This window comes from Anguilla anguilla, chromosome 15 (genome assembly GCF_013347855.1).
Source record: "Anguilla anguilla isolate fAngAng1 chromosome 15, fAngAng1.pri, whole genome shotgun sequence".
NCBI classification, from domain to species: Eukaryota; Metazoa; Chordata; class Actinopteri; order Anguilliformes; family Anguillidae; genus Anguilla; species Anguilla anguilla.
Window position 1 is genome coordinate 23288079 of NC_049215.1, and position 27749 is coordinate 23315827.

The following is a 27749-nucleotide window of genomic DNA, read 5'->3' on the forward strand; positions in this document are numbered from 1 at the left end:
TTAGCACTCCCCCCCAGCTCAGCTGCGCCGTTCATGCGTTGCAGGAGCACACCTTATGCACAGTAGCCACAAACAGATGAGACAGGTCAACCCTACTAACTAAAACCCCTCTGCCACGGGCACCGCTACTGCCCAGTTATATGCCCCCATGTGCAGCTGCCAGTCACCTCCCATAAGGCAGTCAGGATTAGAAACAAACGGTGCATCGTTGATTGTGAATAGTGAGCAGACTGTTTAAGGTGCTGTTTCTTTAGCATTGTGAATAGTGAGCAGAGTGTTTAAGGGGCTGTTTCTTTAGCATTGTGAATAGTGAGCAGACTGTTTAAGGTGCTGTTTCTTTAGCATTGTGAATAGTGAGCAGACTGTTTAAGGTGCTGTTTCTATAGCATTGTGAATAGTGAGCAGACTTTTTAAGGTGCTGTTTCTTTAGCATTGTGAATAGTGAGCAGACTGTTTAAGGTGCTGTTTCTTTAGCATTGTGAATAGTGAGCAGACTGTTTAAGGTGCTGTTTCTTTAGCATTGTGAATAGTGAGCAGACTTTTTAAGGGGCCGTTTCTTTAGCATTGTGAATAGTGACCAGACTGTTTAAGGTGCTGTTTCTTTAGCATTGTGAATAGTGAGCAGAGTGTTTAAGGTGCTGTTTCTTTAGCATTGTGAATAGTGAGCAGACTGTTTAAGGGGCTGTTTCTTTAGCATTGTGAATAGTGAGCAGACTGTTTAAGGTGCTGTTTCTTTAGCATTGTGAATAGTGAGCAGACTGTTTAAGGTGCTGTTTCTTTAGCATTGTGAATAGTGAGCAGACTGTTTAAGGTGCTGTTTCTTTAGCATTGTGAATAGTGAGCAGACTTTTTAAGGGGCCGTTTCTTTAGCATTGTGAATAGTGAGCAGACTGTTTAAGGTGCTGTTTCTTTAGCATTGTGAATAGTGAGCAGACTTTTTAAGGGGCCGTTTCTTTAGCATTGTGAATAGTGAGCAGACTGTTTAAGGTGCTGTTTCTATAGCATTGTGAATAGTGAGCAGACTGTTTAAGGTGCTGTTTCTTTAGCATTGTGAATAGTGAGCAGAGTGTTTAAGGTGCTGTTTCTTTAGCATTGTGAATAGTGAGCAGACTGTTTAAGGTGCTGTTTCTTTAGCATTGTGAATAGTGAGCAGAGTGTTTAAGGTGCTGTTTCTTTAGCATTGTGAATAGTCAGCAGACTGTTTAAGGTGCTGTTTCTTTAGCATTGTGAATAGTGAGCAGAGTGTTTAAGGTGCTGTTTCTTTAGCATTGTGAATAGTCAGCAGACTGTTTAGGGCGCTGTTTCTTTAGCATTGTGAATAGTGAGCAGACTTGGTTGAAAGAGCACTTCTGCAGCAACACACTCACATGCGTAGCAGGCCCTTATAAAATGGCCGTGTGAAGAAGGCGTCCAGCAGGTACTGGTGGATCAGTGCCAAACCCAGGATACGGCCACTGAACCGAAACCTTGGGAACAGCAGGACACAGGAACGGCGGGTCAAGACACAAGGCCTGTCTGGTCACATACACATTAGCTAACACTTCCCTCCCATCCAAAAACACAATTACAGTCAACCTGCAGCTCCGCATAGATACAGTTAATAAATAAGCCGATTAACACTACCCTCCGTAACCGCTACGCAGTAACTACAGGCAACGTCAAATCAGTGAGAAAAGACATACTTAATAAAGTGACACATTAAACCCTTGAAACCCACTCAGATGTGGACTCCCAAGTAGCTTAACAGAAGCAATTTGTGTTATCTGAGCACGTACATTTTTGCATGAATGCATATTTACCATGTCAAAAATGAATTATGGATATTTAGCCATGAAGAGCATAAAAATGAACTCACATTGTAACGGCAGTATAGCCACGTCTTTCATTGCAGTCTCCAATTTTAATCTGGAAGTAGTATTATTTTCTTCTCTGATATGACTGACTTGAAAACCATCTGAGACAGAATCCCTAACCCAATCTCATATCTATCTTATTATCAAACCATTGTTATTGTGAACCATTCTGTCCTTGGAAGAAAACTGCAAGAATTCTGCAGCCCTTTAATTTGCAGACCTGCTGCTTTGAGCTTTCCTAAGATCTTTGAGGCTTTGTGAATGACTCTGGGACACTGTTGGCACAAGATTTATTTAAATTTCCCGCACTTATAATAAAGTGGCATTTTAACACACAGAACGTTAAATGAAAGTTTGGTCATTTGAAATGAAGAATAGATGAAGCCATGTCCTCCGTCTGCGGCCCGATGACTCACCACTCGTGATGGTTGTCCACGAAGGCGGACATGGGGCTGATCTGCACGGTGTAGGTGTCATTGGCCGAATACTCAAACAAGCCGTAGTACGGGTTAAAGAGCTCCCGCGAGACCAGGAAGAAGAACTCCCGAGAGGGGCCGCTGTAATCCAGCCTGTCTCACACGCACCCACACACACACACACACACACACACACACACACACACACACACACGTACGCACACACACACGTTTCCGCACACACACACACACACACACACACACACGTACACACACGTACACACACACACACGTATGCACACACATACACACACACACGTATGCACCCACACACACACACGTATGCGCACACACACGTACACACACACACACACGTACGCACACACACACACGTACGCACACACGTATGCACACACACACATACGTGCACACACACGTAAGCGCAGACACACATACACAGACATATGCACACACACACACACACACACACAAATACACACACACATTCATGCGCACACACAGTATAAGATGTTTAACTTTTAGGACATCATATCATCAAGGCCTTGCATGCGGTTGGCCCCTGCATACCTCTATCCACTACAGTTAATACTGATACCCCATTAACACCTGACTAATACAACATAATGTCCCATAATATCCCACTAATGGCCAACAACCCCAAAATTCTGCTCCACTCTCGTATCCTTACACACATAGTTACATAGTTATGCACTTTGAAAGAGGCTGGATTGACCAGGTGTAGTCAAACAGTCTTAATAATAAAAGAGCAGCCAATTAGAGAGTTCAGCTCCAATGAAGACTGCACAATGGAGAGAGCCACTCATCCTTACCCACAAAGCAGATATACAGACCCACCCACCCCAAAGCCCATCCTCACCCTCCCCCACAAAGACCACATTGACACCCACCCCTCCTCCCCCACAAAGGTGACGTAGAGCTTGCTCCGCTGCAGGTCCTTGCGGGAGTAGCACATGATCTGGTTGAAGGCGTCCTCCAGGAGGTGGTCCCTGCGAATGATCAGCCTGGAGCAACGCAAGAGAGGAACCGCGCTGATCAGGAAAAAGACACCGCCAGTCAGGTACGGTGTACTCAGTGCTGTATATAGCAGCAGTGGAAAGAAGACATACAGTCAACGTGATACATGGCTGATGGGGGAGGGTTGGAGGGCAGAGCTAATCAAAGTACAGCAGGTTTCAGAAGTTAATTATGGGTGACACTCATCAGTCATTTTCTCTTACAGCTGTGCCTCGACTGTCACCTGCGGCTTGATTTATTTCCAACCTGCAATGGTGACATCACCCCAGCTTGCACACTCTGGCCTACAGGCGTGGCTGGACATTTATTTGCCTTTATAATGCTGGCTAGACAGCCACACCTATGCCTTCACAGTCACAGTCACAGTCACTGTGCGGTCCAGAGTGGTTACTCACTTGAGCTTGCCTGGGCCCTGACCATATCCCTTGGTCTCCAGTTTGCGGTAGAAGTTGCGGAGTTTGGCCTCGAAGTCTCGTTTGTAGGGGGCGGGTGCACGGGCGTTGGCTCTCTGGGTACCTGGAAGACAAAAGGAGTCTGAGGCCCCTGGGATCCCCAGGGTGGAAATGAGGTCTTACTCTACAACACCGTTTTCACTGACTTTGGACCAGGCAACTGTGTAAACATGTGTGGCTGTAGCAGCAAAACATTAAAAGCAAGAGATTGCGCAAAATTCCACAGAATATCCAAGGATAAGTCCAGGGGGAGGGATTTGACATTTTGGTAATATTTCTGGAAAAATATGTTTCTATGAAGTATGAAGCTGAAGAGCAGCCCCATATCTGACACTTGACAGTAATGTTGAGGAAGACCTGCATTCATGAAGCATTTGCCCTTACCTTTCAGTTAGAAATAAAAGCTTTATTTTCTTCACAGACCCTGTTTGGCGAGTTCATGTGCATGACTGATCAGCGTAGCACGCTGTGATAAAAAAACACAGGTCTAGCACCTGAATTTGATATGCAAAGCCATGGGCAAAGGTAGCGCCGAAGATTAGCGCCTCCCGTCGCTTTGTTGCGCAATATCGTCGTGCCGACTGTTCCTCTGCTAACATTTGTGCAAAGTAATGAAAGGTTACAGACGCAAACAGCCGATCAAAGAGCAAGGCCAATTACAGAGCACAGAGGTGCGGGCAGAGCCATTTCCCCTGGAGTAACAGGGAAAGGGAGAAACAAGGTTCGCTTTGTGTGGAGTGCCATTATGACAAAACTAGCAATTACAAGTAGGAGCACAGCCATGACTGTCTCCAGCCACGTGCTTCTGAAAGAGAGAAAGAGGAGGGGAAGGAGAGAGAAAAAGGGAGAGGGAGCAGAGGACAGTATGCAAGAGACAGTATTCTGTACTAAAATATAACCGAATAAATGATAACTTATTACAAATTATAACTTATCAATTTGCATAAATATATTTACGTGTTTGTTCTAACTGTGCTCATTGTGGCTGACAAAGGGAGGCATGTGTCTTGTCTTTGCGTCTTGTTATGTTGTGTTTTAAAATGCTTTGGAAACTGTTTATTGGCATGCCAACTTCAACGCTCACTGAATAGACCTAAATTAAATTTGGAGTGACAGAAGCAGAGAGAGGGATTGAGAGAGAAAAGCAGGGTTGACATAAAGTGATTGGCTGGCTGGAGGGAAAGGGGAAGAGGAGAGAAGAAGCTAAAAGCTGCAGCAGAGAGAGCGAGGGAGAGGCAGAGCCAGGATGAAGGCTGAAGGATGGCAGTTAGCTCACCAGGGGAGTTCTGTGGAGATGACACGGGGGATCCACGGGGAGACTGAGAGTAGCTGGGGTGCAGTAAGGCGTGGGGTGGCACATATGACATCACTTCCTCTTCAAACAAGCTGCAGGGGACACAGGGAGAGAGAGGGGGGGAGAGAAAGAGAGAGAGACAGAGAAAAAGAGACAGATTGAGAGAGATGCAAGATTGCAGAGAGCTGTAGTGGTCACTCACATACACAGATAAGTGCACACAAACACACACACAGACAAATACACATACTCACACACACACATTCATACACATACACATACGCACACACACAGGTAAAACACAAGAGCACCTGAGTAAGATGACCAGGTCTGCATCACTGGAGAGACGAGCCAGGCCAGATACTCCCTCACTGCGGATGAACTGCACCTTCTCCCTGCACACAGTACAGTAATAAACACTGTCATCCCTAATACACACACACAGGTGCACGTTCGTGCATGCAAATGCACACACACACACGCACACGCACTCACACACACACACACACACACACACTCTCACCGACACACACAAGCACGGCACCCATTAACACAGACCTGAGCGAGTGGTTCCGGATCAGCTCTGGCTGCCTCTCCTGGAGGATCTCAAAGATGTTAGGTTGCCGTAGAAACGCCACTATCTTGTCATTATAGGCTGTGAGAGAGGCATGGTAGGCAGAGAGGGCCGTGAATCACATGACACATGCAGGCTCAACATCACAAAGTGGGAATCAGGGTCACAGATACAGTATTACTAGATCAGTTAAAAATTATGTCAGCGTAAAATTATGCAAAATGAGGTCCTGAATGGAAAATTCAAAGGGACAGATTAGACGGCTTGCTTTAATAAAAACTGCTTCTAACGCAGTGAGGAAATCTGAATTTGAATGAATGCCTGACTGGCTGGTGTCCAGGCCAGCAGGGCTGCCAAGCTTTGCAACAGCCTTCTCTATGCAAGAAGCCGATACTTTCTTGGTCTTTAAATCAAGACTCATAAGTTACCTTTATAGCCACCAAATTCAATACCCATATAACCCAAGTATCTACCCTATTTGTCATGTTTTCTTAAACTACAGCTTGAAAACTACTGTAGTATTCACCAGCAGGCTGACTGTGAAGAACTGTGACAGCTGTTTGACCATTGGCGCTACACAAAAAAAGATAAATTGATTGACTGATTGATCGTGGGGCATGTGGGCACTCACCCACGGGCACCAGGTCCTGGCACTGGCTGCGGCTGACGGTGCTGAAAGTGCTGGAGGGGCGGGGGATTACCGGGGGGGCAGAGTGGCGAGGGTCATCACCCACCTGGAGAACGCAGGGAGGTGTGGCATTGAATCACTGTCTACTGTCTGTCCTGCCCTATCTGTCTGTCTGTGTGTCTGTCTAACTACTTTCTGTCTCCTGTCCCTTTCCTGTCTGACCTGTATCTACCTGAGGACTTTCTGACCTGAGCCTGACCCATTTCTTTATACCTCCCTGACCCCTGCCTCTCTAATCTATTTTAATCTATCTGTTCATCTATTCCATAATATTTCTTGACTGCCAAAAGAATGTGCACAATCCAGTCTTATGTGACAGCAAATTCAGAAAATAACATCTGAGTTTATGTAAGTGGAAGGAGCTGTAATTTGACTGAGTTGTGTCAGCCGAAGAAGTTCAGAATGAGAGGGAGTGGAGTGAGAGTATGGCTGGGCAGGCCTGCGCTGCAGGGTGGCGGAGCGAGAGTATGAATGTGTGGACGGAGAGTATGAGTGGGCGGAGTTAAGAGTGTGAGAGGGTGGGGATAGAGTACGAGAGGGCAGAGTTAGAGTGCAGCAGAGTTGGAGTGTGAGAGGGCGGAGTTAGAGTGAGAGGGTGGAGTTAGAGTGTGAGAAGGCAGAGTTAGAGTACGAGAGGGCAGAGTTAGAGTGCAGCAGAGTTGGAGTGTGAGAGGGCGGAGTTAGAGTATGAGAGGGTGGAGTTAGAGTGTGAGAAGGCGGAGTTAGAGTGTGAGAGGGCGGGGCTAGAGTGCGAGACAGTGGAGTTAGAGTGCGAGAGGGCGGAGTTAGAGTGCGAGAGGGCGGTCTGTGCTGTAGGGGCAGGGCGGGCGGTGCTCACCAGGCGCCGGGTGCTCACCTCCCCGGCGCTATGGCTGCGCTGGCGGGTCAGGTGCTGCCGGTGCGCCAGCAGGCTGCTGGGCCGCGCGCTCTGCAGGGGGAGCCGCGGGTCGATGAACGTCGTGGACCGACAGTTGTGGTCAACGAAGAACGGCTGTGTGGAGAGACAGACGGACAGACGTACAGACAGACAGAGAGGGTCAGAAGGGTCCCAACACTAACAGAAATGTGGTGAGGCTTCCATGAGCTGGGAACAAAAGGATCATAGAATATTTTAAAAAGTAACATTTCTGTCTGGGGACACGACTCTGTTCTTCACAGTATTGTTCATCTATTTCCTTGGCACTTATCTGTTTCCTCTGCTAAATGTGCGTTATTGCACCAAAACTTACATAAGCACTGCATGTGAACTATACTCTATTTTATTGTCAGGCCCCCTGTAGCAAATATTAACAATAATAGAGTTTGAATTCTGAGCGTGAATTTTAAGTGGCAACATAAAAAATAGCCCTGGGAAACACATTAAGGAAAGTGGCAAAAAGGAATTACAGAGAGAGAGAGAGAGAGAAAGAGAAACAGCGGGACAAACATAGACACACTGACAGAGAAAGAGGGTAAGGCAGAGGGTAGGGAGCGGGGTTCGGGGGGTCGAGGGGCGGAGGGCAGATGCGCAGGTGACCCCTGACCTTGCCGGTGTGGTCGTGCTTCATCTCCCAGCCACGCGGCAGCTCCAGCTGCTTGTTGGAGAACATGTTGAGGAAGGTGACCAGGTCGCGGTTGTGCTGGTAGCGCTCAAAGTGGTGGGTGTCGCGCCGCACCTTGCTGACCATGTGCTTCAGGCAGGTGTTGCTTGTAAACATGCGGTAGGCACTCTGCACACGAGACACATCACAACAGCATCACACCTCAGGACCAGAGACCACTCTGCACACTCACAACATCACTACTGTAACAGCAGAGAAGACAGCAGTGATGACAGTGATGATGATGATGGTGATGATGGTGATGATGAGATGGCAGTGATGATGACGATGGTGACGGTGATAATGGCCATAATGATGAACGTACCAGTGGTGAAGAGCTTGCAGTGATGATGATGATGATGATGATGAAGTAAATGGTGGTAATGAGATGACAGTGATGATGACGGTGGTGATGGTGATGAGTATAACGGTGGTGATGAGATGACAGTGACGGTAATGCGAGGGATGATTTCGGTGATGATGATGGTGTTGGTGTGTGTGTGAGGAAGACTCACAGGGTTGGAATGCAGTACGGTGAAGAAGTCAGGGCTGGTGAGGAACTTGGCGCTCGGAGACTGCAGCAGGAGGCTGAGGCGGGACCGGGAGCTGGAGCCGCCAACCGCCCCATCCCTCCGGTACTCTGCAACAGAGCACACTGTGAGTGCACCTGCGTTCCCATACAGGCCCATTCTCTGAAACGCACCCACACTGTGAACACACCCACGCTCTGATACATACCCACACTGTGAACACACCCATTCTCTGATACATACCCCCACTGTGAACACACCCACGCTCTGATACATACCCACACTGTGAACACACCCATGCTCTGATACATACCCACACTGTGAACACACCCACACTCTGATACATACCCACACTGTGAACACACCCACGCTCTGATACATACCCACACTGTGAACACACCCATGCTCTGATACATACCCACACTGTGATACACACCCACGCTCTGATACATACCCACACTGTGATACACACCCATGCTCTGATACATATCCACACTGTGAACACACCCACGCTCTGATACATACCCACACTGTGAACACACCCACACTCTGATACATACCCACACTGTGAACACACCCACGCTCAGTGTATCTAATGCTACAGTATATTTAAATATGTCTGATTGACTGACTGTTGTATCAGGACAAAGGCCAGACATCCTTAGAGCATTAGTGAATCAGTATGGTCCTCCTGCCTGTATGTTGCGTGTGTGTGTGTGTGTGTGTGTGTTCACATGCACAGCAAGTGAGCGTGTAGTTCCATATTCCCAGCATGCACTGTGAAAGCATACCAGGGATGGTGTGATGCATCAAGTCAGGCTCCTCAGGGGGAATCTCAACCTGCTCCTCTGACCTCTCACTGGTCATCGTTCTGCGGATGCTCTGATACCTAAGATACCCAGAGAGAGAGATAATACTACTGTTATACCAATTGTTTGTATGTTTCCTGTTTGCTTTGGCAATATGTACTGGGATATAAATATATTTGGCAATATGTACATGCCAAAAAAGCACACTGAATTGAATTGAATTCCGAAAGAGAGAGAGAGAGAGAGAGAGAGAGAGAGAGACAGACAGAGAGCAAGGGTAGAAAAGAGATAGAATACAAGGGAGTGAGGGAGCAATGGGAAACACCCAGTAGCGTTGTTAGATTCACAACAGCCAATCAATTAATCTCTGTTAGATTCACTACAGCTAATCAATTAATTTGAGTCCATATGTCCATATGTCTCACATAGCCAATTAGTGATTCTTGTTTAATTTATTCTGAGCCCTAGCCTGTTTGGCGAGACAGACAAGGTGATATTAACAAACTAATAATATCACCTTGAGAGTTCTGTGAGACAATATGTACTGAAAAAAAAATTTACAAGTCAAAAAATAGAATTAATATCCAATAAAAATATTACTATGCAAAATACATATTTGTAATAATTATAAAATGCTACTTATGAAGCTCTCTTTATATAGCCAATGTTCTACATGGTACAAGGTACATAAAACTAACCAAAGAACCACAACCACAATCACGAAGGCTACAAACAGCATCACAGACACGCTACAACCAAAAACAGAAACAACATTCATACTGTACCTGACAGGAACCTTACTAAGTCAGTACCATAGAAGAAAGTTAAAGCTGTGCGTAAACTCACAGAGAGATGATTATGATTCTGTAACGAGATTTAAAGGTGAGCTCTGACCTGCGGTTGAGCTGCTCCATCTGCTGAATGGAGTTGGAGCGCTGCAGGACCTGGGGGGCGGGCGGAGCGGTGGGCCTCTGCCAGGTGGTGGTCCGGTTCACGTGGTCCACGTAGAAAATACGCCCGTGGCTGTCGATCCGTGCCTCCCAGTCTAGGAGAAAGCACCCCAACACCCTCTGTTACAGCACGGCCTCTCTGGCAGGCAGAACTGGTCTACTGCGCCTCCTCTCTAATACACAGAGCTGCTCAACTGCGCCTCCTCTCTAATATACAGAACTGGTCTACTGAGCCTCCTCTCTAATACACAGAGCTGCTCAACTGTGCCTCCTCTCTAATACACAGAACTGTTCTACTGCGCCTCCTCTCTAATACACAGAGCTGTTCTACTGCGCCTCCTCTAATACACAGAGCTGTTCAACTGCGCCTCCTCTAATACACAGAGCTGTTCAACTGCGCCTCCTCTCTAATACACAGAGCTGTTCAACTGCGCCTCCTCTCTAATACACAGAGCTGCACAACTGCGCCTCCTCTCTAATACACAGAGCTGCTCAACTGCGCCTCCTCTCTAATACACAGAGCTGTTCTATTGCACTCCTCTCTAATACACAGAGCTGCTCAACTGCGCCTCCTCTCTAATACACAGAGCTGCTCAACTGCGCCTCCTCTCTAATACACAGAGCTGTTCTATTGCACTCCTCTCTAATACACAGAGCTGTTCTACTGCGCCTCCTCTAATACACAGAGCTGTTCAACTGCGCCTCCTCTCTAATACACAGAGCTGTTCTACTGCGCCTCCTCTCTAATACACAGAGCTGTTCAACTGCGCCTCCTCTCTAATACACAGAGCTGCTCAACTGTGCCTCCTCTCTAATACACAGAGCTGCTCAACTGCGCCTCCTCTCTAATACACAGAGCTGTTCTATTGCACTCCTCTCTGAGACACAGAGCTGCTCAACTGCGCCTCCTCTCTAATACACAGAGCTGTTCTACTGCGCCTCCTCTAATACACAGAGCTGTTCAACTGCGCCTCCTCTCTAATACACAGAACAGTTCTACTGCGCCTCCTCTCTAATACACAGAGCTGCTCAACTGCGCCTCCTCTCTAATACACAGAGCTGTTCTACTGCGCCTCCTCTCTAATACACAGAGCTGTTCTACTGCGCCTCCTCTCTAATACACAGAGCTGCTCAACTGCGCCTCCTCTCTAATACACAGAACTGTTCTACTGCGCCTCCTCTCTAATACACAGAACTGATCTCCAGCACCTCCTGTGACACAGACCTGGGAAAAGAACCTCCTCTCGGATATACAGTACTGTTACCCGCAAATAAATTTGTAATCATAGTAAATATTACCAAAGCATACAGCAACAAACTGTATCCTTTACTCACACCCTCTCCCTCTCTCTCTCCCTCTCACATGCACACGCACACTCACACACACACGCACAGACACACACGCACGCACGCACACACGCACACACGCACACACACACAGACTCACTAGGAGGCAGAGGTTCATCCACTCTCTGGTAGCGGCTGATGTCGTGTCTCACGGAGGGGAGGGAGCGCATGGGCTGGTGGCCATTCACCTGCGCACCTGCAGTTGCGCAGACAGAGAGGGACAGCAGCTGCACCATCTCGCATGACCTTGCACATGGATTAAAACCAGCAACCGCTCACTCTGTCCCAACCCAATCACTGCGCGTGTGATACCGGCTCACATACAGCCACAGACCCACATTTTGCTCATCGGTGTTTGAGGCCACTCTGTAAACACCATCCAGGGGATTTAAAGCATCCCTAATCTCTATGTGATTTTTTTTATCATTTCAATAAGTCAATCCTGCCCATATGGACCACGGGCAAGCGAGGTCACAAGAGAAAAATCTATTTGATGAGGGATTTGACTTTTTTTTTTTTTTTTAAGAGCCACAGAGCAAAAGGGAGCTCCAGTGATGATGATAGGCTGAATCTCCTCACTGTGATTTGCAGCATGCTGTGGCAAAAGGTGCAGTTTGGTGAGTTAAGTCACGGTTTGTTGAGTGTTGACCTCATCACAGATGAGGGAAAAGAAAGCTGCCAGCTCTCACCTGACTCTCCGTCTGTCTCAGTGGCACTGTGCCCTCCCGAGTCCACTGACCCTCCTGTTGCTAACGTGCCCGCCTCTTCCTCTTGGGACACGCCCCCAGATGCCTGCAGGCTCCGCCTCCTCTGCCATATCTCCTCCCCCTCCTCTTCTCCATTGACTAAGCCTGCTTCCCCCGTCACTTCAACCCCGCAGGCCCCGCCCCCCTCATCTGCCACATCACCTGTGGTGGGCGTGGTCTTGGCAATGACCCCTCCTCCTGGGTCTGTGGATGCCATTGCCCCCCCTTCGTCTTCCTCCTGCAAAGACAAAGACACAGCATGACACCAAACTGTATGGAAAGTGTAAGGATTCAGTCCTCACTATTCTACAGCTGGTATATGGCCATGCTGACACTTCTTTGGTGGAAGCAAAGTGCATTTAAAATACTCTCCTGGGTCCCGTATCAATCCAGCAGGTAAATATGCATGTCACAGACACAGTTGGAAGTCTATAACCTAGATGCTGCAGTTTCAAGCCTAGGATTTATGATTATGCAACTATCACAAAACGCAAAATAGGAGAGCCAGAGATCCTATACAAACAGACAGCTCTGTAATCCATCTGAACGTCACCTTTGTGGGGGACAATGGGTGGCGCCCGCTACTCGAAGGACAGCAGGGGGGCCCCTGAGACGCCCCGCTTGCCTGTCCCGGGTCAGACTCCTGGCCCTCTTCCACCCCCTCCTGGACTGTAGCGAGATGGCCAGGGGTGGCGGCTTCTGGCTCAGTAGGCCCTCCCTCCGTCTCAGGCCCCTCCCCTTTCTGCAGCTCCGCCTCCTGCTGCTCGTCCTCTGAAAGGTAGAAGACGTCCGAGGGCCCCTCAGCAGCAGCGGAGGCAGCCCCGTTGAGCACTGGCAGCCCCGCCTCCTCAGCGGCGGCGCCATCGCGCCCCGCCCCCTCCTCGTCCTCGTCCGAGTCGATGTGCAGCATGGCGCTGAGCCGCGTGTCCGTGGGGAAGCTGGACCGCAGCTTGGGCGAGGCCGCCCCCAGGGGCCGCTCCCCGGGGCCCTTGGGGGCCTCGATGGCGTCCAGGTAGTCGTTGAGCGACACCTGCCTCAGCGTGTGGTGGCTGGGGACCCCTCCCTCGGCTCCGCCCCCCTCCGCTCCGCCCCCATCCTCATCCTCTCGCCCTTCGGCTCCGCCCTCCCCGTTCCGCGCACCGTCGCCCGGAAAGGAATCCGCCGAGCCTGTGGGAGAGGGGCCCCGGCCGGCCCCGGGGGGAGGGTGGGGCAGGTCTTCGTCGTCTGAGGGGCTCCCCGGGTCTCCGTTCATGGCCGCCGCCCCCAGGAGTGAGCCCATGGTGTCCGGGGATGCCTCTGAGAGAGGAGGAGGAGGGGCCCCGAGAGGTTATAATTAACATTTATTTACATTTAACCTTCACTTCATTAGCAAACTCCATTATCCAGAGCTACATACAACATTCCATAAAATGATAATATATACACCACTGTACAATTCAAAGTGGCGTCACAATCAAAATACTTTTTCATCAGTTAGAAAAGGAACTGGATAAAAAGCCGACTAATCCATTAACACTAAGCCCAAAAGATACAAAGACACACACACACACACGCACGCACGCACGCTCTCACACACACACACACAGACACGCACGCACGGACGCACGCTCACACACACACACACACACACACATACACACACGCAGACCATCCTTCCAACACTCACGCCCCAGACTCCTAAAACATACCTCCTTTCCATTAACCTCGGTTGCCCTCCCCGCCCCCAGCCCACGGGTCTGCCTCCTCACCTTCGTGTCCTGTGGAGGTGATCTCCACGCGGAACTGCAGCTGGCCGCTCACATGCTCAGTGGGCAAACGGCGACACAGGGTGTAGCTCAACGGCTGGTCCCTGTCAGGAGACGCACAGGAGTGTGTTTACAGGCGTGTGTCGGGGCTGTCAAACTTCAGCTTTTTTGTGGGATTCTTTTCCATAAAATCAAGTAAAATTTACAAAAACAGAACAGAAATGCTTTGTAGCCTTACTCAGAAATCCAGTTGGCAGTTTCACAAAATAAATGGTCCTGAGGGCACATGCTTTTATTTTGGACCAGTGGCATAATGAATTTTTTCCTAATTTGGCAGACAGATTAAATCACACTGGCTTGGGACTTTTGCTGGGAAACACTGGTGTGCAGGTGTGTTTGTGTGTGTGCGTGCGTGAGAGAGTGTGAGTGTGAGTGTGAGTGTGAGTGTGAGTGTGAGTGTGAGTGTGAGTGTGAGTGTGAGTGTGAGAGTGAGAGTGAGAGTGAGAGTGAGAGTGAGAGTGAGAGAAAGAGAGAGAGAGAGAGAGAGAGAGAGAGAGAGAGAGAGAGAGGGAAACAGAGTGTGCGTATGAACTGCAGTGCGTGCATCAGCAGCGTGTGACACAGGTCTGGTTTCAGGGCACTCACCCAGCCGCATGCCTCTCCAGCAACCTCTGCACTGGGATGGTCAGCTGACCCAGGAAGCGCTTGATGATTGGCCGGCTCTTGGCAAACTTGTCCTTCACCTCAATCTCCAAGACGTCTGTTACCAGAGCCACAAAGGTGTACTTCTGTGGAGAGAGTAATAAAGGGTGTCAGTGTGCTCTTGTGTTGATGACTAGTCTGTATACATGTGTGACTTTACATTTTTTGGTATGTGTGAGACAGCGAATGTGTGCCTTTATGAGTTGTATGTGTGCACTTGTGAGTGTGCGTGTGTACATGTTAAGCTTATTTATACTAGGCTAAGGCTAAAATAAAGTGGTCTTGTGCTAGGGTCTCAATTTCAGCTTCTGAACTTCTCAACCTGAGTCTATGGAGGAGGTTGCTGGTTCAGTTCCCAAGTATGGCACTTCCATTGCTCTCTTGTTTCAGGCACTTACCCAAAGTGGCTTCACTAAGTGTCCAGCCGAATAAATGGATATGGTGAAACTGCAGACTGTGCAGGTCACACTGGGTGAGGCTGAACGGATGGCGTGATGTAATGTATGTGAATGTATGCTTGACTGAGTGTGTGCGCGTGTGTGTGTGTGTGTGTGTGCTGGGCGTACCTCTCCGTGCCAGACGGGGTTGGTGGTGTTGGCGATGATGGAAGCTCGTCTCTCCTGGCCATGGTGAGCGAAGGTGGGGAAGCTGCTCTTCTTGCCGGGCTGGATGGACATCTTCAGGTAGGGGTCAGGGTTGAAGAACATGCCCTTCTTCAGCCCCAGAGCACGGATATCTACACAGACAGACACGGTTCTCAGAGAGAGGGCATCTACACACACACACACACATCGTGGGGAAAGAATACCTACACACACACACACACATCGTGGGAAAAGAATACCTACACACACACATACGTCGTAGGGAAAGAATATCTAAACACGCACACACACACACACATACGCTTTTGACAAAAAGCCAATCTATAGCGGTCTGCACAGATTACGACCCAAGCTCACTTTGTTCAGTGCTGGCAAACTGCAGTGCAGTAACCAACTCCGTCCAGCTGGGGTCACTGACAGTCATCATGTGAGCCAAGCCAATCAGACAGGAAAGAGCTTGCTGTTTTTTAGATGGCATGTCCTTCACTGAACTCTGTGTCTAGCAGTTTAAAGAAATTTAACAGAAGAGTAGATGAGCTTTGTACTCCGTATCAGGCACCTGTATTTACAGTAGCATCCAGAGCCCCATGGACTGATTGATGGTGTAATCTGCAATGTGCAATGACACATTGCGGACAGACAGGGGCAGCAGAGATCATTAAAACAGGGTCAAGATTAAGACCAAATACAGATTAAAGCAAGGGGCCCTAATCTTGTACAGCATAGAACTGACCTCCATTCACACAGACACACACATGCGGGCAGGCACAGGCAAGCACGCACGCACGCACGCACACACACACAAACACACACACATGGTTACATATGCACACACACACACACATGCAGCGCCCACACACACACATACACACACAGATACTCCAAGATATTCCATGGAAGCTCTCTCCCAGCATCACCTGACAAAGTAAAACTGACGAGTTTGCGACAGTGCTCCATCACTGACTGGCCTTGTGCTTGGCCTTCATCTCCAGCCTGAAAGAGAGAAAGAAACACAGTGCTACTCACAAACTGAGGTGTAATACTCACTCACCTACACACACCAACACAAACACAGCACAGCTCACAAACTGTGCTGCACCACTCTCTCAGCTACACACAGTAACACAAACACAGCACTGCTCACAAACTGTGCTTCACCACTCTCTCAGGTTCCAACCAGTAACACAAACACAGCACTGCGCACAAACTGTGCTGTAATACTCATTCAGTTACACACAGCAACACAAACACAGCACTGCTCACAAACTGTGCTGCACCACTCTCTCAGGTACACACACCAACACAAACACAGCACTGCTCACAAACTGTGCTGCACCACTCTCTCAGGTACACACAGTAACACAAACACAGCACTGCTCACAAACTGTGCCGCACCACTCTCTCAGGTACACACAGTAACACAAACACAGCACTGCTCACAAACTGTGCTGCACCACTCTCTCAGGTACACACAGTAACACAAACACAGCACTGCTCACAAACTGTGCCGCACCACTCTCTCAGGTACACACAGTAACACAAACACAGCACTGCGCACAAACTGTGCTGCACCACTCTCTCAGGTACACACAGTAACACAAAGACAGCACTGCTCACAAACTGTGCTGCACCACTCTCTCAGGTACACACAGTAACACAAACACAGCACTGCGCACAAACTGTGCTGCACCACTCTCTCAGGTACACACAGTAACACAAACACAGCACTGCTCACAAACTGTGCTGTACCACTCTCTCAGGTACACACAGTAACACAGGTGCATTTAATCCCATGCACCATTAAGGCCGCTGCATCAGGAAGACAGCGCTGCTCACAGATTGTACTGTGCTACTCGGCTGCACACAGAAAACAAACGCACTGCTGCTGACACACACCCTAAAACACACAGCAACACACGGCAAGTACGTTAATGTTCACATACTGAAACACCTACTGAACTATCCACAGCAATGCATAGTAGCTGTTATGTAATCGGGCTTGCAACCAGAATGTTGCTGGTTTAATTCCCAGATGAAGTACTGTAGCTCTATCCTTAAGGGCACTTAATCTGAATTGCTTCACAAAAACACAGCTGGTGCTATAATTGGTTAACATGCAAAATCGAAGTACTAAGATGAGGGAATCAGTCCATCAAATGACCGAAGAAACATAATAAATAACAGTCAGTTTTTTTTAATGGTTCTTCCATCGCCCCAGCAAAACATCACAGAAGGTCAGCTCCATCTTGACCGAGTGACTGGGACCTTGTTAACCGAGTCTTGGACTTGAGTCGCAGCACCGAAAGATTGTGAAGCAGGAGGCTCACAAGTCAATGGAGGTCAACATTCGGATCGTCACCAGGGGCCACCACCCATAATCTGCAGTGGCTGACGCTCATAAAGCTTTGTATTTCCGCCAGGTATCCTGATTTGGCAGTGATTAGCTCTCAATTTTTAACGTCAAATTAATTTGCGGCAGCTGGTCACAGATGCTGCCGGGCAGTTACAGTAAGTACCCTGCTGAGGGAGGGGGAGGGGGATGTAGATAAGGAGAAGCCGCATGTACAGGGGCCACAAATGTAGACAGGAAGTGACAAACAGGAAGCGGAAATGTACACAGGCAGTGACGCTGCCCTTAAATTCGCCGAGATGATTCAGGTGATTTCCTGGTAGGTTTACTAATACCGGCTGTGATGTATCCTCACACTGGTGCCAAACTAAAAAAAAAGCAGCTACGTGTGCTCAAAAGGCTAGCCTACTCCCGGTATAGCATAGATATGTCACCCTGTTTCCTTGCTTCCTAGCATGGCTTTCTAAAAATACACACACACACACACACGCCCAGGACTCACCAGGACGCCCGGGTTCTTGACGGTGATGCAGGGTGTTGTGGCCCTTAGGGCCCCACTCACTCCATGGTAGTACTTAAAGCAGATCTTCGTTTCAGCTACAGGGAGAACACAGGAAGTCAGGCAGGAAGTGCCCCCAGGTGACCCAGGGAATGACAAAACACTGCACAGTCACCCTCTTTACCTCACTCTACCCTAATTTCCTTGAAAAACGCTCCCACATCTCAGCCCCTGTTCTCACCTCCACTGTTAGCCTTACACCCCCTCCCCACCCTCTCTCCCCATATCCCCACCCCCTCTCCCCATATCCCCACCGCCTCTCCCCATATCTCTACCTACTCTCCCCATATCCCCACCCCCTCTTCCCATATCTCTACCCCTTCTCCCCATATACCCACCTGCTCTCATCATATCTCTACCCCCTCTATCCATAGCCCTACCCCCTCTCCCCATATACCCACCCCATCTCCCCAAAACTCTGTCTCTACATATCTCTGCCCTACATCTCCCCAGGAACTACATATCTCAGCCCCCTATTTCCCAAAACCCCGCCCTTTCTCTCCCTAATCTCCACCCTCTTCCCCCACATATTTCCTCCACCTCCCACCACACATCCCCTCATTCCCCCACCCTCCCCCACACAGCCAGCTCCGCCCCAGGGCGTCTGCACTCACGCTCCATGAAGTAGGGCCCGGGTTCGAGCCTCCATACGATTTGGCCCCTCTGTGTCCCGTTCACCCCGCGATTCTTAGAGTCCCACACATTGGCAGGACAGTTCTCATCTGGGAAGGCGAACAGACCATCAGAGAGTGTACTGCACACACAGCAATGCCTACAGCGTGTGAGTACGAGTGAGAAACTGTGCGATTGTGTGAGCCATAGCATGCATAAGTTCATCTCAGTGCTTGTGAGAGTAAGAGTGCACATGCATGATCAAATATGTGTGTGTGTGTATGAGAGTGTGTGTTTATTGTCTTTATCACAGAGGTCATGTGATGGCTATGAGAGAGGTGCAGGTGATAGAGATCTGACGCATCTGCTGTTGCTGGTGGCACACTCATAGGTTCAGGAAATCCTGCCCCCCCCAGCTGACATCACACATGACATCACAAGGCCCCCACAACCCTCCCTTTTCCAGAATTCTCAGTAGCCTAACAGGAAGTTCCTTCGCCCACCACCACCTCACAGATCAGATACGGTCCTTCTGCAACTTCAAACAGCAGCCTAAAATATCCCGTCCCCCACCCCCCCGCAGGATGTTTGGAGGCCTCCCCCTCGCCACACGCCCCGATGCTCCACCACTCTGACCCCATCCTGACTCACTCTGGCGGGATGTCCCGGCCACGAGGCTGATGCTGAGGCACAGGGGACGCTGATGTCATGCTTCCCACACTCCGACCCCCCCCCCCACCCCCCACCCCCCACCCCCACCCGACCCCCCTCTCTGCTGAGTCACGCACAGCTGTCCCTCCACTTCAGCTCTATTTCCCACAATGCATCATGCCCCACCCCCCCACTCAGCCCTGCAACTCAATCATCCCCCTGCCTTGTCTCTCTATCTCTCTCTCTCCTGTGACCACTTACCATCAGCTCGGATAGAAACGGCACACTTTTCAGCTTGGGCCAGTTATGAACAACCCAGACAGCGAAAGTATGCTGCAGGGTACTTGTGAAAGAACGCAAACGTTGCAAGTCAGAGAGGTCTAAAACTTTGCTTATGCTTACGATCTAAACACTTGTTTGATTATGCCATTCTTAATTTTTATACTATTTTGAATAATTAGCATAATAGCAAATCATGTGAAAAATCAGTCACTGCATTAAAAATATAAATTTCTGCACGCAATCAACGGCACTTGGGTGTCCAATTAAATAGATCTTTATGTTAAGTCACAAACCAATTCAAGTGTTTGTACATGATATTCAAATGAGCAAACAAGCAGCAAATCAATAGATGCTGCCTTTGGCAAACATATGGGATACGCCCAATCAATGTGGCAACATGATTTCACAGTTAGTTTAGATGGTGAGAGCAACAAACCTTTCCTTTATGAGCAACTGAATGCATTATAACACAAAAATGTTCTAATCTCACAAAAGCTATACTGAAATTAATTTAATTCAAAAATTCAGTTATACAAATATCTCCTATATAGACTGTTCTGGTAACCTGCATGAATAAATTCAACCATTTTAGTTATTCATAAATATATATACACTACATAGCCAAAAGTATGTGGACACCCAAACATCACACCAATATGTGCTTGTTGTACATCTCATTCCAAAACCGTAGGCATTAATATAGAGTTGTTCCCATCTTTGCTGCTATAGCAGCCTCAACTCTTCTGGGAGGGTTTTCCACTAGATTTTGGAACATGGCTGTGGGGATTCACTTGCATTCAGCCACAAAAGCATTAGTGAGGTCGGGCACTGATGTTGGGCATAAGACCTGGCTCGCAGGCCCCATTCCAATTCATCCCAAAGGTGTTGGATGGGGTTGAGGTCAGGGCTCTGTGCAGGCCAGTCAAGTTCGGCAAACCATGTCTTCATGGACTTTGCTTTGTGCGTTGACAAGCTGAAACGGGAAAGGGCCTTCCCCAAACTGTTGCCACAAAGTTGGAAGTACACAGTTCTCTAGAATGTCATTGTATGCTGATTTCCCTTCGATGGAACTAAGGGGCCTACCCCAAACCATTAAGAACAGCCCCAGACCATCATTCCTCCTCCACAAACCTCAGCATTCCAGCAGGACAGACAGTTTATATGCGTAATGTGCTTCAGCACGCGGCCACCAGTGCCATGACTTAGGCCAATCCTTCATGAATGAATATGTGCAGGAGTACCATGGGAGCTATTAAGCCAGTAGATTGGGTAAATTGGTTTTAAACTGTGCCCAGCCCGAATTGATTCAATCATTAACAGATGACAAAGAGCAGCCACAATTCCCCAATGTTAAAGGAGAACTCCTGCCAAAAATCATTATGTAATATGTTGGTCCTCAAGAGAACATGTCTATTTCGTTGCAAATGGTCACATATAATACTTTAACCAACAACCAAAAAAAGACATTTACTGAACCCCAACCATTTCACTCAGGTGTAACTCCTCCCCTTTTCCTCAGTGTAGAAAATGGATGTAGACGATCCAAAGAAGTTAATTCAGCTGAAACTAAAACAAGGATTCAACCATTATGCTACCATTATTACACAATACACAGTATCCTCAAATTCAGAAACGCTTCCATTCGTTTAAACAGTAATAAGTTGTACTCCATCGAGAGAGAGAGAGAGAGAGAGAGAGAGAGAGAGAGAGAGAATATGCTCCGATATGCTGGAAAGAAACCTTCCAGAATCCTCCCAAACTCCTGAACACCCAAACTCAACAAAACACAACAAAATAATTATAAGGGAGTTACTCTGGCAACAGTTCATGTCCCCTCCCCAACTCCTCGCTTTCACTCACCTGCCCATCACCCCCTGTTGGGGAAGGGTGCGTCCATACGCACAGCTGGGGACGGGGATGGGGACGGGGCATGCGGGAAAGGGGACACGGGATGGGGGACGGGGGGCGGGGGACGAGGAGGGGTGAGGGAAGAATGAGTTGCCCCAGGGTGTATCCAGTGTCCCAGCCCAGCACAGGAGTAGCCTGTGGTCGGAGTTACACATCGAACCCCAGAGCTCTGGGACTCTCAGCCCTAGTGGCAGTAATGAAGTCCTGATGCTCTGCAAATCAATGCAGATGGGGCACTGAGCCTGAATGCCTCTCTCTCTCCAAAAAAATCCCTCCCCTCCAAATTTCCACCTGGCAGCAGAGGATCGATACCCCTCTGCAGGTGCCCCGAGTTGGGGGAGGGGGTGTAAAGATGGACAGCTTTGGATAGGTCATCTCTTTCCCTGTCTCCTCTCTGACTGCATCAGGCAAATAAAGTGCTGCTGTGGTGGACAGGGAATAATTAGAAGAGAAAAAAACGACTCCTCAGTCTTTGTGCCTATAATACACACACACAAACACACACACACAAACACTCACACACACCCAGACCCAAGTACACACACATACACGCAGACATATACACACACAATCACAAACAGGTGCAGATACGCAAGGACACATACAAGCAGGCACAAAAACATACAGATACACACATACACACACAAACACACGTGTAGACACATTTACATCTGCTTGTGAGTTAGAGGAGAGAGTTTCTGCGCAGTTGTGAAGATCCTGATCATTAGCAAGTACGTTATTTGAAAAGAATGTAATTAGCCAATTACACTGCAGACAGAGAAGCCAGGTTAAATATATGCCGTCTTGGTGATTCTGACAGCAGTAATGGCCACGCGTCATGTGATTCTCGAGTAATGACATGGGTGAGGTCCAGCACAGATTACAGCTCAACAGTGACGGTAATAACTCCCTCGCCTTTGTCTTCTAAAATATGCAAATAATATGGAAGAATATGCAAATAATAAACACAGCTGCCGTTACTGTTCATTAGTGAACCTCCTTCATATTAGAGAGGGGTCTGAGCAGGAGACTGTTATCAGGAGAGAGAGAGAGAATGAGAAACAGAGGCCGCAGGAGACGGAGGAGAAAGAGAGAAAAAGGGAGGAGACGAGGGGGGGAGTGATGGAGGAGGAGTGAGAGAGAGAGAGAGAGAGAGAGAGTGTGAGCATGCGCGTGAGAGTCGCCACTCTATCCAATGACAAGGTGTCTCCGCAGCACACGCACTGCTGAATCAGCACTCATTCTGGAGAGCCTCTCATTCTCTCTCACTCACACACACACACACACACACACACACATGCACACACACACACACACACACACGCACACACACACACACACACACACACACACACACACACACGCACACACACACACACGCAGCCACTCTAATTCTCATTCAAATAGGCTTTATTGGCAGTACCAAGCAAAGGTACAGCAATGCCAAAGCAATAATTTGCATAAGATGCAAAACAACAACATCATCTACACCACTCACTCGGAGACACACAAACACATACACATGCACACACATTGCATATTTATGCACATAAACAAACACACGCACACACCTTCCATGCTCATGCAACAAACACATGCACACACACATCACACTTATGTGCACATGTGGACATCCAACAAACGAGTTAGAAATTTGCCCGAGGTGGGATTTGAACCCGGACCTGTCACTCATCCATTTGTTTCATAGGCGAACACATTACCAGTCAAAGAAGAAATCGCCCCTAGCCAAAGGCAATGTCGTTATTTTTTGTTTATTTGAGGGCTGCGTCACCAGGGAGTGTTGTCACGGTAACCTGCTACGAGACCTTCGCTTTACCGCACCTTTACTGCGCTTCACTAGCGAACTAGCCAAGCTACACCCGCTACAGATACATACGCAGACACGTACACATGTAGAGCCTATACAAGATCACCCCCATTGCCCTGCCAGCAGTGTTCATCCATCTCTTCGTTCATTCACCTTCCTTACACACAAGAGACAGGCCTGCAGTGCGGATCAGTGTCATTTACATAAAGTCATTATACTCCTGTGCGGGTGTGTGGGTGTGTGTGTGTGCGTGTGTGTATGCGTGCATGCATGCATGTGCATGTGCGTGTGTGAGTGTGAGTGCGTGTGTGAGTGTGAATACATGTGTGCGCATGTGGGCAGATGTACATGTGGGTATATTTGTGGATGTTCTAATCTGTGTGTGCATGTCTGCGTGTGTGTGTGAGCATGTTTGCCTGTAATCATGTTCCAGATCAAGGGCTGTTAGTGTCGCAGTACCCTGGGGGGTACTCTCCTATCTCCACAGGCTGCTTCGCCCCACCCAGCCACGTCATGCCACATCACAGCATGCCCACGCCCAGAGGACCCGCCCACAGGACAGCCCAAAAGCTAGTTAAGGAGCAGGTGTGGGCATACAGGGGGCAGGGCCAAACAGGTGTCACTCAGACATCAGAGCCCCGCTCTCTCTAAAGGCCTCCGACCCGCTGGAGCTCAGATGGGCGTGGCGTTGGGCAGCACTGTCTCTAGATGGCAACATCTCTTTCTGCTTCCGACCGTGGCTTATTGGCTGACTTAGCTGCATGCACCAATGGCAGTTTACTTGTAGATCAGACCACAGTAAAACACTTTGCACAGAGACACAAGTCTATAGCTGTCATTCATGAGCTTTGGGATAGATGCACCTAACAGGCCAGGTCATATAAACGATTGGGCTCCTGAGCAGAGTGAGCAGAAGCTGGCGCAAAATCAGGAGGCAGATCTGGCCCACCTGCAGCACGATTTCCCAGCTCTACTCAAGCATACAGAGCACACTGTACAGGAACTGCACTGACTGCACCCTGCAGTGTAGAGCCTGTACCTTACACTGACCAGAGCAGACTGACCGTACCCTGCAGTGTAGAGCCTGTACATTACACTGATCAGAGCAGACTGACTGTACCCTACACTGACCAGAGCAGACTGACTGTACCTTACACTGATCAGAGCAGACTGACTGTACCCTACACTGATCAGAGCAGACTGACTGTACCCTACACTGACCAGAGCAGACTGACTGTACCTTACACTGATCAGAGCAGACTGACTGTACCCTACACTGATCAGAGCAGACTGACTGTACCCTACACTGATCAGAGCAGACTGACTGTACCCTACACTGATCAGAGCAGACTGACTGTACCCTACAGTGTAGAGCCTGTACCCTACACTGATCAGAGCAGACTGACTGTACCCTACACTGACCAGAGCAGACTGACTGTACCCTACACTGATCAGAGCAGACTGACTGTACCCTACACTGACCAGAGCAGACTGACTGTACCCTACACTGATCAGAGCAGACTGACTGTACCCTACACTGACCAGAGCAGACTGACTGTACCCTACACTGATCAGAGCAGACTGACTGACTGTACCCTACACTGATCAGAGCAGACTGACTGTACCCTACACTGCTCAGAGCAGACTGACTGTACCCTGCAGGGTAGAGCCTGTACCCAACACTGATGAGAGCAGACTGACTGTACCCTACACTGATCAGAGCAGACTGACTGTACCCTACACTGACCAGAGCAGACTGACTGTACCCTACACTGATCAGAGCAGACTGACTGTACCCTACACTGATCAGAGCAGACTGACTGTACCCTACACTGACCAGAGCAGACTGACTGACTGTACCCTACACTGATCAGAGCAGACTGACTGCACCCTACACTGATCAGAGCAGACTGACTGTACCCTACACTGATCATAGCAGACTGACTGTACCCTACAGGGTAGAGCCTGTACCCTACACTGACCAGAGCAGACTGACTGTACCCTACACTGACCAGAGCAGACTGACTGTACCCTACACTGACCAGAGCAGGCTGACTGTACCCTACAGGGTAAAGCCTGTACCCTACACTGATCAGAGCAGACTGACTGTACCCTACACTGATCAGAGCAGACTGACTGTACCCTACACTGATCAGAGCACACTGGTCCATTACATTACATTCAGGACTGACCCAGTCCCCGCTATCCACAGGTAAAAAATTAACAAAAAGAACCAATTTTGCATGCATCTTTTTTGTAACTATTAGACATTGTTAAGAGTATGATATAAATAGTCATGTTGTTTGCCAAGTTCCATGGTGCATCATAATTGTATTCTCAGTAAGTTCTAAAGGTCATAATTTATATTATCACCATCCTCTTCAACATCACCACAATCATAATAGCAAAATGACAAATAATAAGCACGACACTGTCATTATCACTGTTATTACCATTACCGTCATCATTACCAATACTGCCATCATCATTACCACCATCAATCTACCCGCGACACCACCTACTAATAATAGCACTGACATTATCATCATGGCATTAAACCAGCTAATAATAAAAGTGACATCATAACCAAAACTACCAATGGAGTGACATCACGGTGATGGGACGTGCAGCCTTACAGACAGGACAGTAACCGAGCCACGGTGGCAGGCCGCGCCGGGGCGTCTCACCGATGTGGTACAGGCCGATCCAGTCGGTGGCGTCCACCTCCTCCTTGATGTCCCAGGAGATGATGAGGTTGGGGGCCCTGCCCAGGGTGAACTCGTAGGTGGAGGCGGTGAGGGAGGAGCGGCTGTCGGAGGTGACCAGGTCGGTGTCGCTGTTGGCGCGGGTCAGGCCCAGCGTCTCGGGCGGCCCGCCGCTCTGCGGCGCCAGGCTCTGCAGGTTCTCCGGGCTCAGCGTGTAGCGCATCTGCGGGCTCCGCCGCCGCACCACCAGCAGGTGCTCCCGGGCCGTGGCCGCCATGGCGACGGCGGGGGGATGCGGCGGCTGGGGGCGGGGCCGGGGGGGGAGGACAGCCGTGGTGAGGGAGGGGCGAATGGTGGACACCCGGCGCGGCAGAGAGCAGGCCAAAAAATGGTGGAGCTTTGCGGGTGAGGGGGCGGAGAGAATGTGGGGTCCAGAGACCGGAGGAGAATACGAGAGAGAGAGGGAGAGAAAGAGAGAGAGGGAGCGTGAGAGAGAGAGAAAGGGGGGACAGAGAGAGGGAAAGGGAGAGGGAGAGCGCGAGAGAGAGAGGGGGAGAGAGAGAGAGAGAGGGAAAGAGAGAGAGGGAAAGGGAGGAAAGAGAGAGGGAGAGGGAGAGGGAGAGACAGAGGGCACTGGGGTGGTGAGGGTCGTGGGAAGAGTCCGCTCAGTACGATTTATCCGTTGTTCGTCCAATCATAGATGGGTTGGCGTGGGTGAGCCGCTCGCTAAAGAGCTGTGGTCAGTCCATAGCCGTTTGTCCAGGACTTTAATCATGGCCTCTCTGTGCACGCATCAGCATTCTGCGCATTCCTCCTGTGCAGCCTGTGTGACAGGCACGGGACAAAGTCAGCCCAAAAGAACGCCCCTCACCAAAGCCGCTGATCTGCAGTCAGCTGCCCAGGTCCCAGAGCAGCGACTCCTGATGTTTTTTTCGGGTAAACAGGTTCCGGGTTTGGGAAGAGGACAGGTCCAGTTTGGGAGGGGCTTCCAGGGGTGGAAAAAGGGGGAGGAGTCTCAAGGTTGAGGAGGTAGGGCCTGAGCTGGTTTCCTAGGAGAGGTGGAGAGAGAGAGGGAGGGAGGGAGGGAGAGAGGGAGGGGTAAGTAAGTTTATGCTCCACTGCCTGAACATAACAGGACTAAATTCAGCTGTGGGAAAAAAAAAAGCTTTGTTTGAAAAAAAGCTGCTGATCTCTGTACCAACAGTCCTTGGACTGCTGAGTATTGTCAGGAATTATGCAATAGCAGAATTATGCAATGGCAGGATGCTAGATGATCCTTCATTCAATCACTGTTTCAACTCAAAATGGGGGGTTTACAGGCAACCGTGCTTTCCTCTAATGTTATTCAAGCACACATGCTGCTCATGCGATGAAATCCTCACAGCGGAATCGCGGGCCGAACATCACCGCAAGGCCGTCTGTAATCGCTTCTGTCAGCCCTGCTAATCCGCCCGACGACAGACCCACAGCCCTGCTTAAAATCGGGGTGTCACTCTCTCATCGCCTC

The 27749-nt window shown here is 49.2% G+C and overlaps 1 protein-coding gene across 2 annotated transcripts in view; it reads right to left on the reverse strand.

Moving 5' to 3' along the window:
* Window positions 1-26717, reverse strand: part of hecw2a (HECT, C2 and WW domain containing E3 ubiquitin protein ligase 2a) — a 34393-nt gene extending 7676 nt beyond the window's left edge. Inside the window, exons 1-23 of one of the 2 annotated variants that reach the window (XM_035394393.1) lie at window positions 26225-26717; window positions 18871-18978; window positions 18200-18294; window positions 16265-16340; window positions 15309-15478; window positions 14686-14828; window positions 14044-14144; window positions 12849-13591; window positions 12239-12533; window positions 11650-11745; window positions 10147-10297; window positions 9235-9332; window positions 8429-8553; window positions 7857-8042; window positions 7190-7324; window positions 6277-6379; window positions 5630-5726; window positions 5383-5466; window positions 5054-5163; window positions 3721-3841; window positions 3199-3312; window positions 2270-2422; window positions 1368-1466 (exon numbers count right to left, since the gene is read on the reverse strand). In XM_035394393.1, coding sequence (XP_035250284.1) covers window positions 1368-1466; window positions 2270-2422; window positions 3199-3312; window positions 3721-3841; window positions 5054-5163; window positions 5383-5466; window positions 5630-5726; window positions 6277-6379; window positions 7190-7324; window positions 7857-8042; window positions 8429-8553; window positions 9235-9332; window positions 10147-10297; window positions 11650-11745; window positions 12239-12533; window positions 12849-13591; window positions 14044-14144; window positions 14686-14828; window positions 15309-15478; window positions 16265-16340; window positions 18200-18294; window positions 18871-18978; window positions 26225-26519 — 3698 coding nt within the window. In that variant the 5' untranslated portion in view covers window positions 26520-26717. Of the gene's footprint in view, window positions 1-1367; window positions 1467-2269; window positions 2423-3198; window positions 3313-3720; window positions 3842-5053; window positions 5164-5382; window positions 5467-5629; window positions 5727-6276; window positions 6380-7171; window positions 7325-7856; window positions 8043-8428; window positions 8554-9234; window positions 9333-10146; window positions 10298-11649; window positions 11746-12238; window positions 12534-12848; window positions 13592-14043; window positions 14145-14685; window positions 14829-15308; window positions 15479-16264; window positions 16341-18199; window positions 18295-18870; window positions 18979-26224 lie in introns of both variants that reach the window. The other variant, XM_035394392.1, reaches the window with a different exon arrangement.
* Window positions 26718-27749: the final 1032 nt, after the last annotated feature.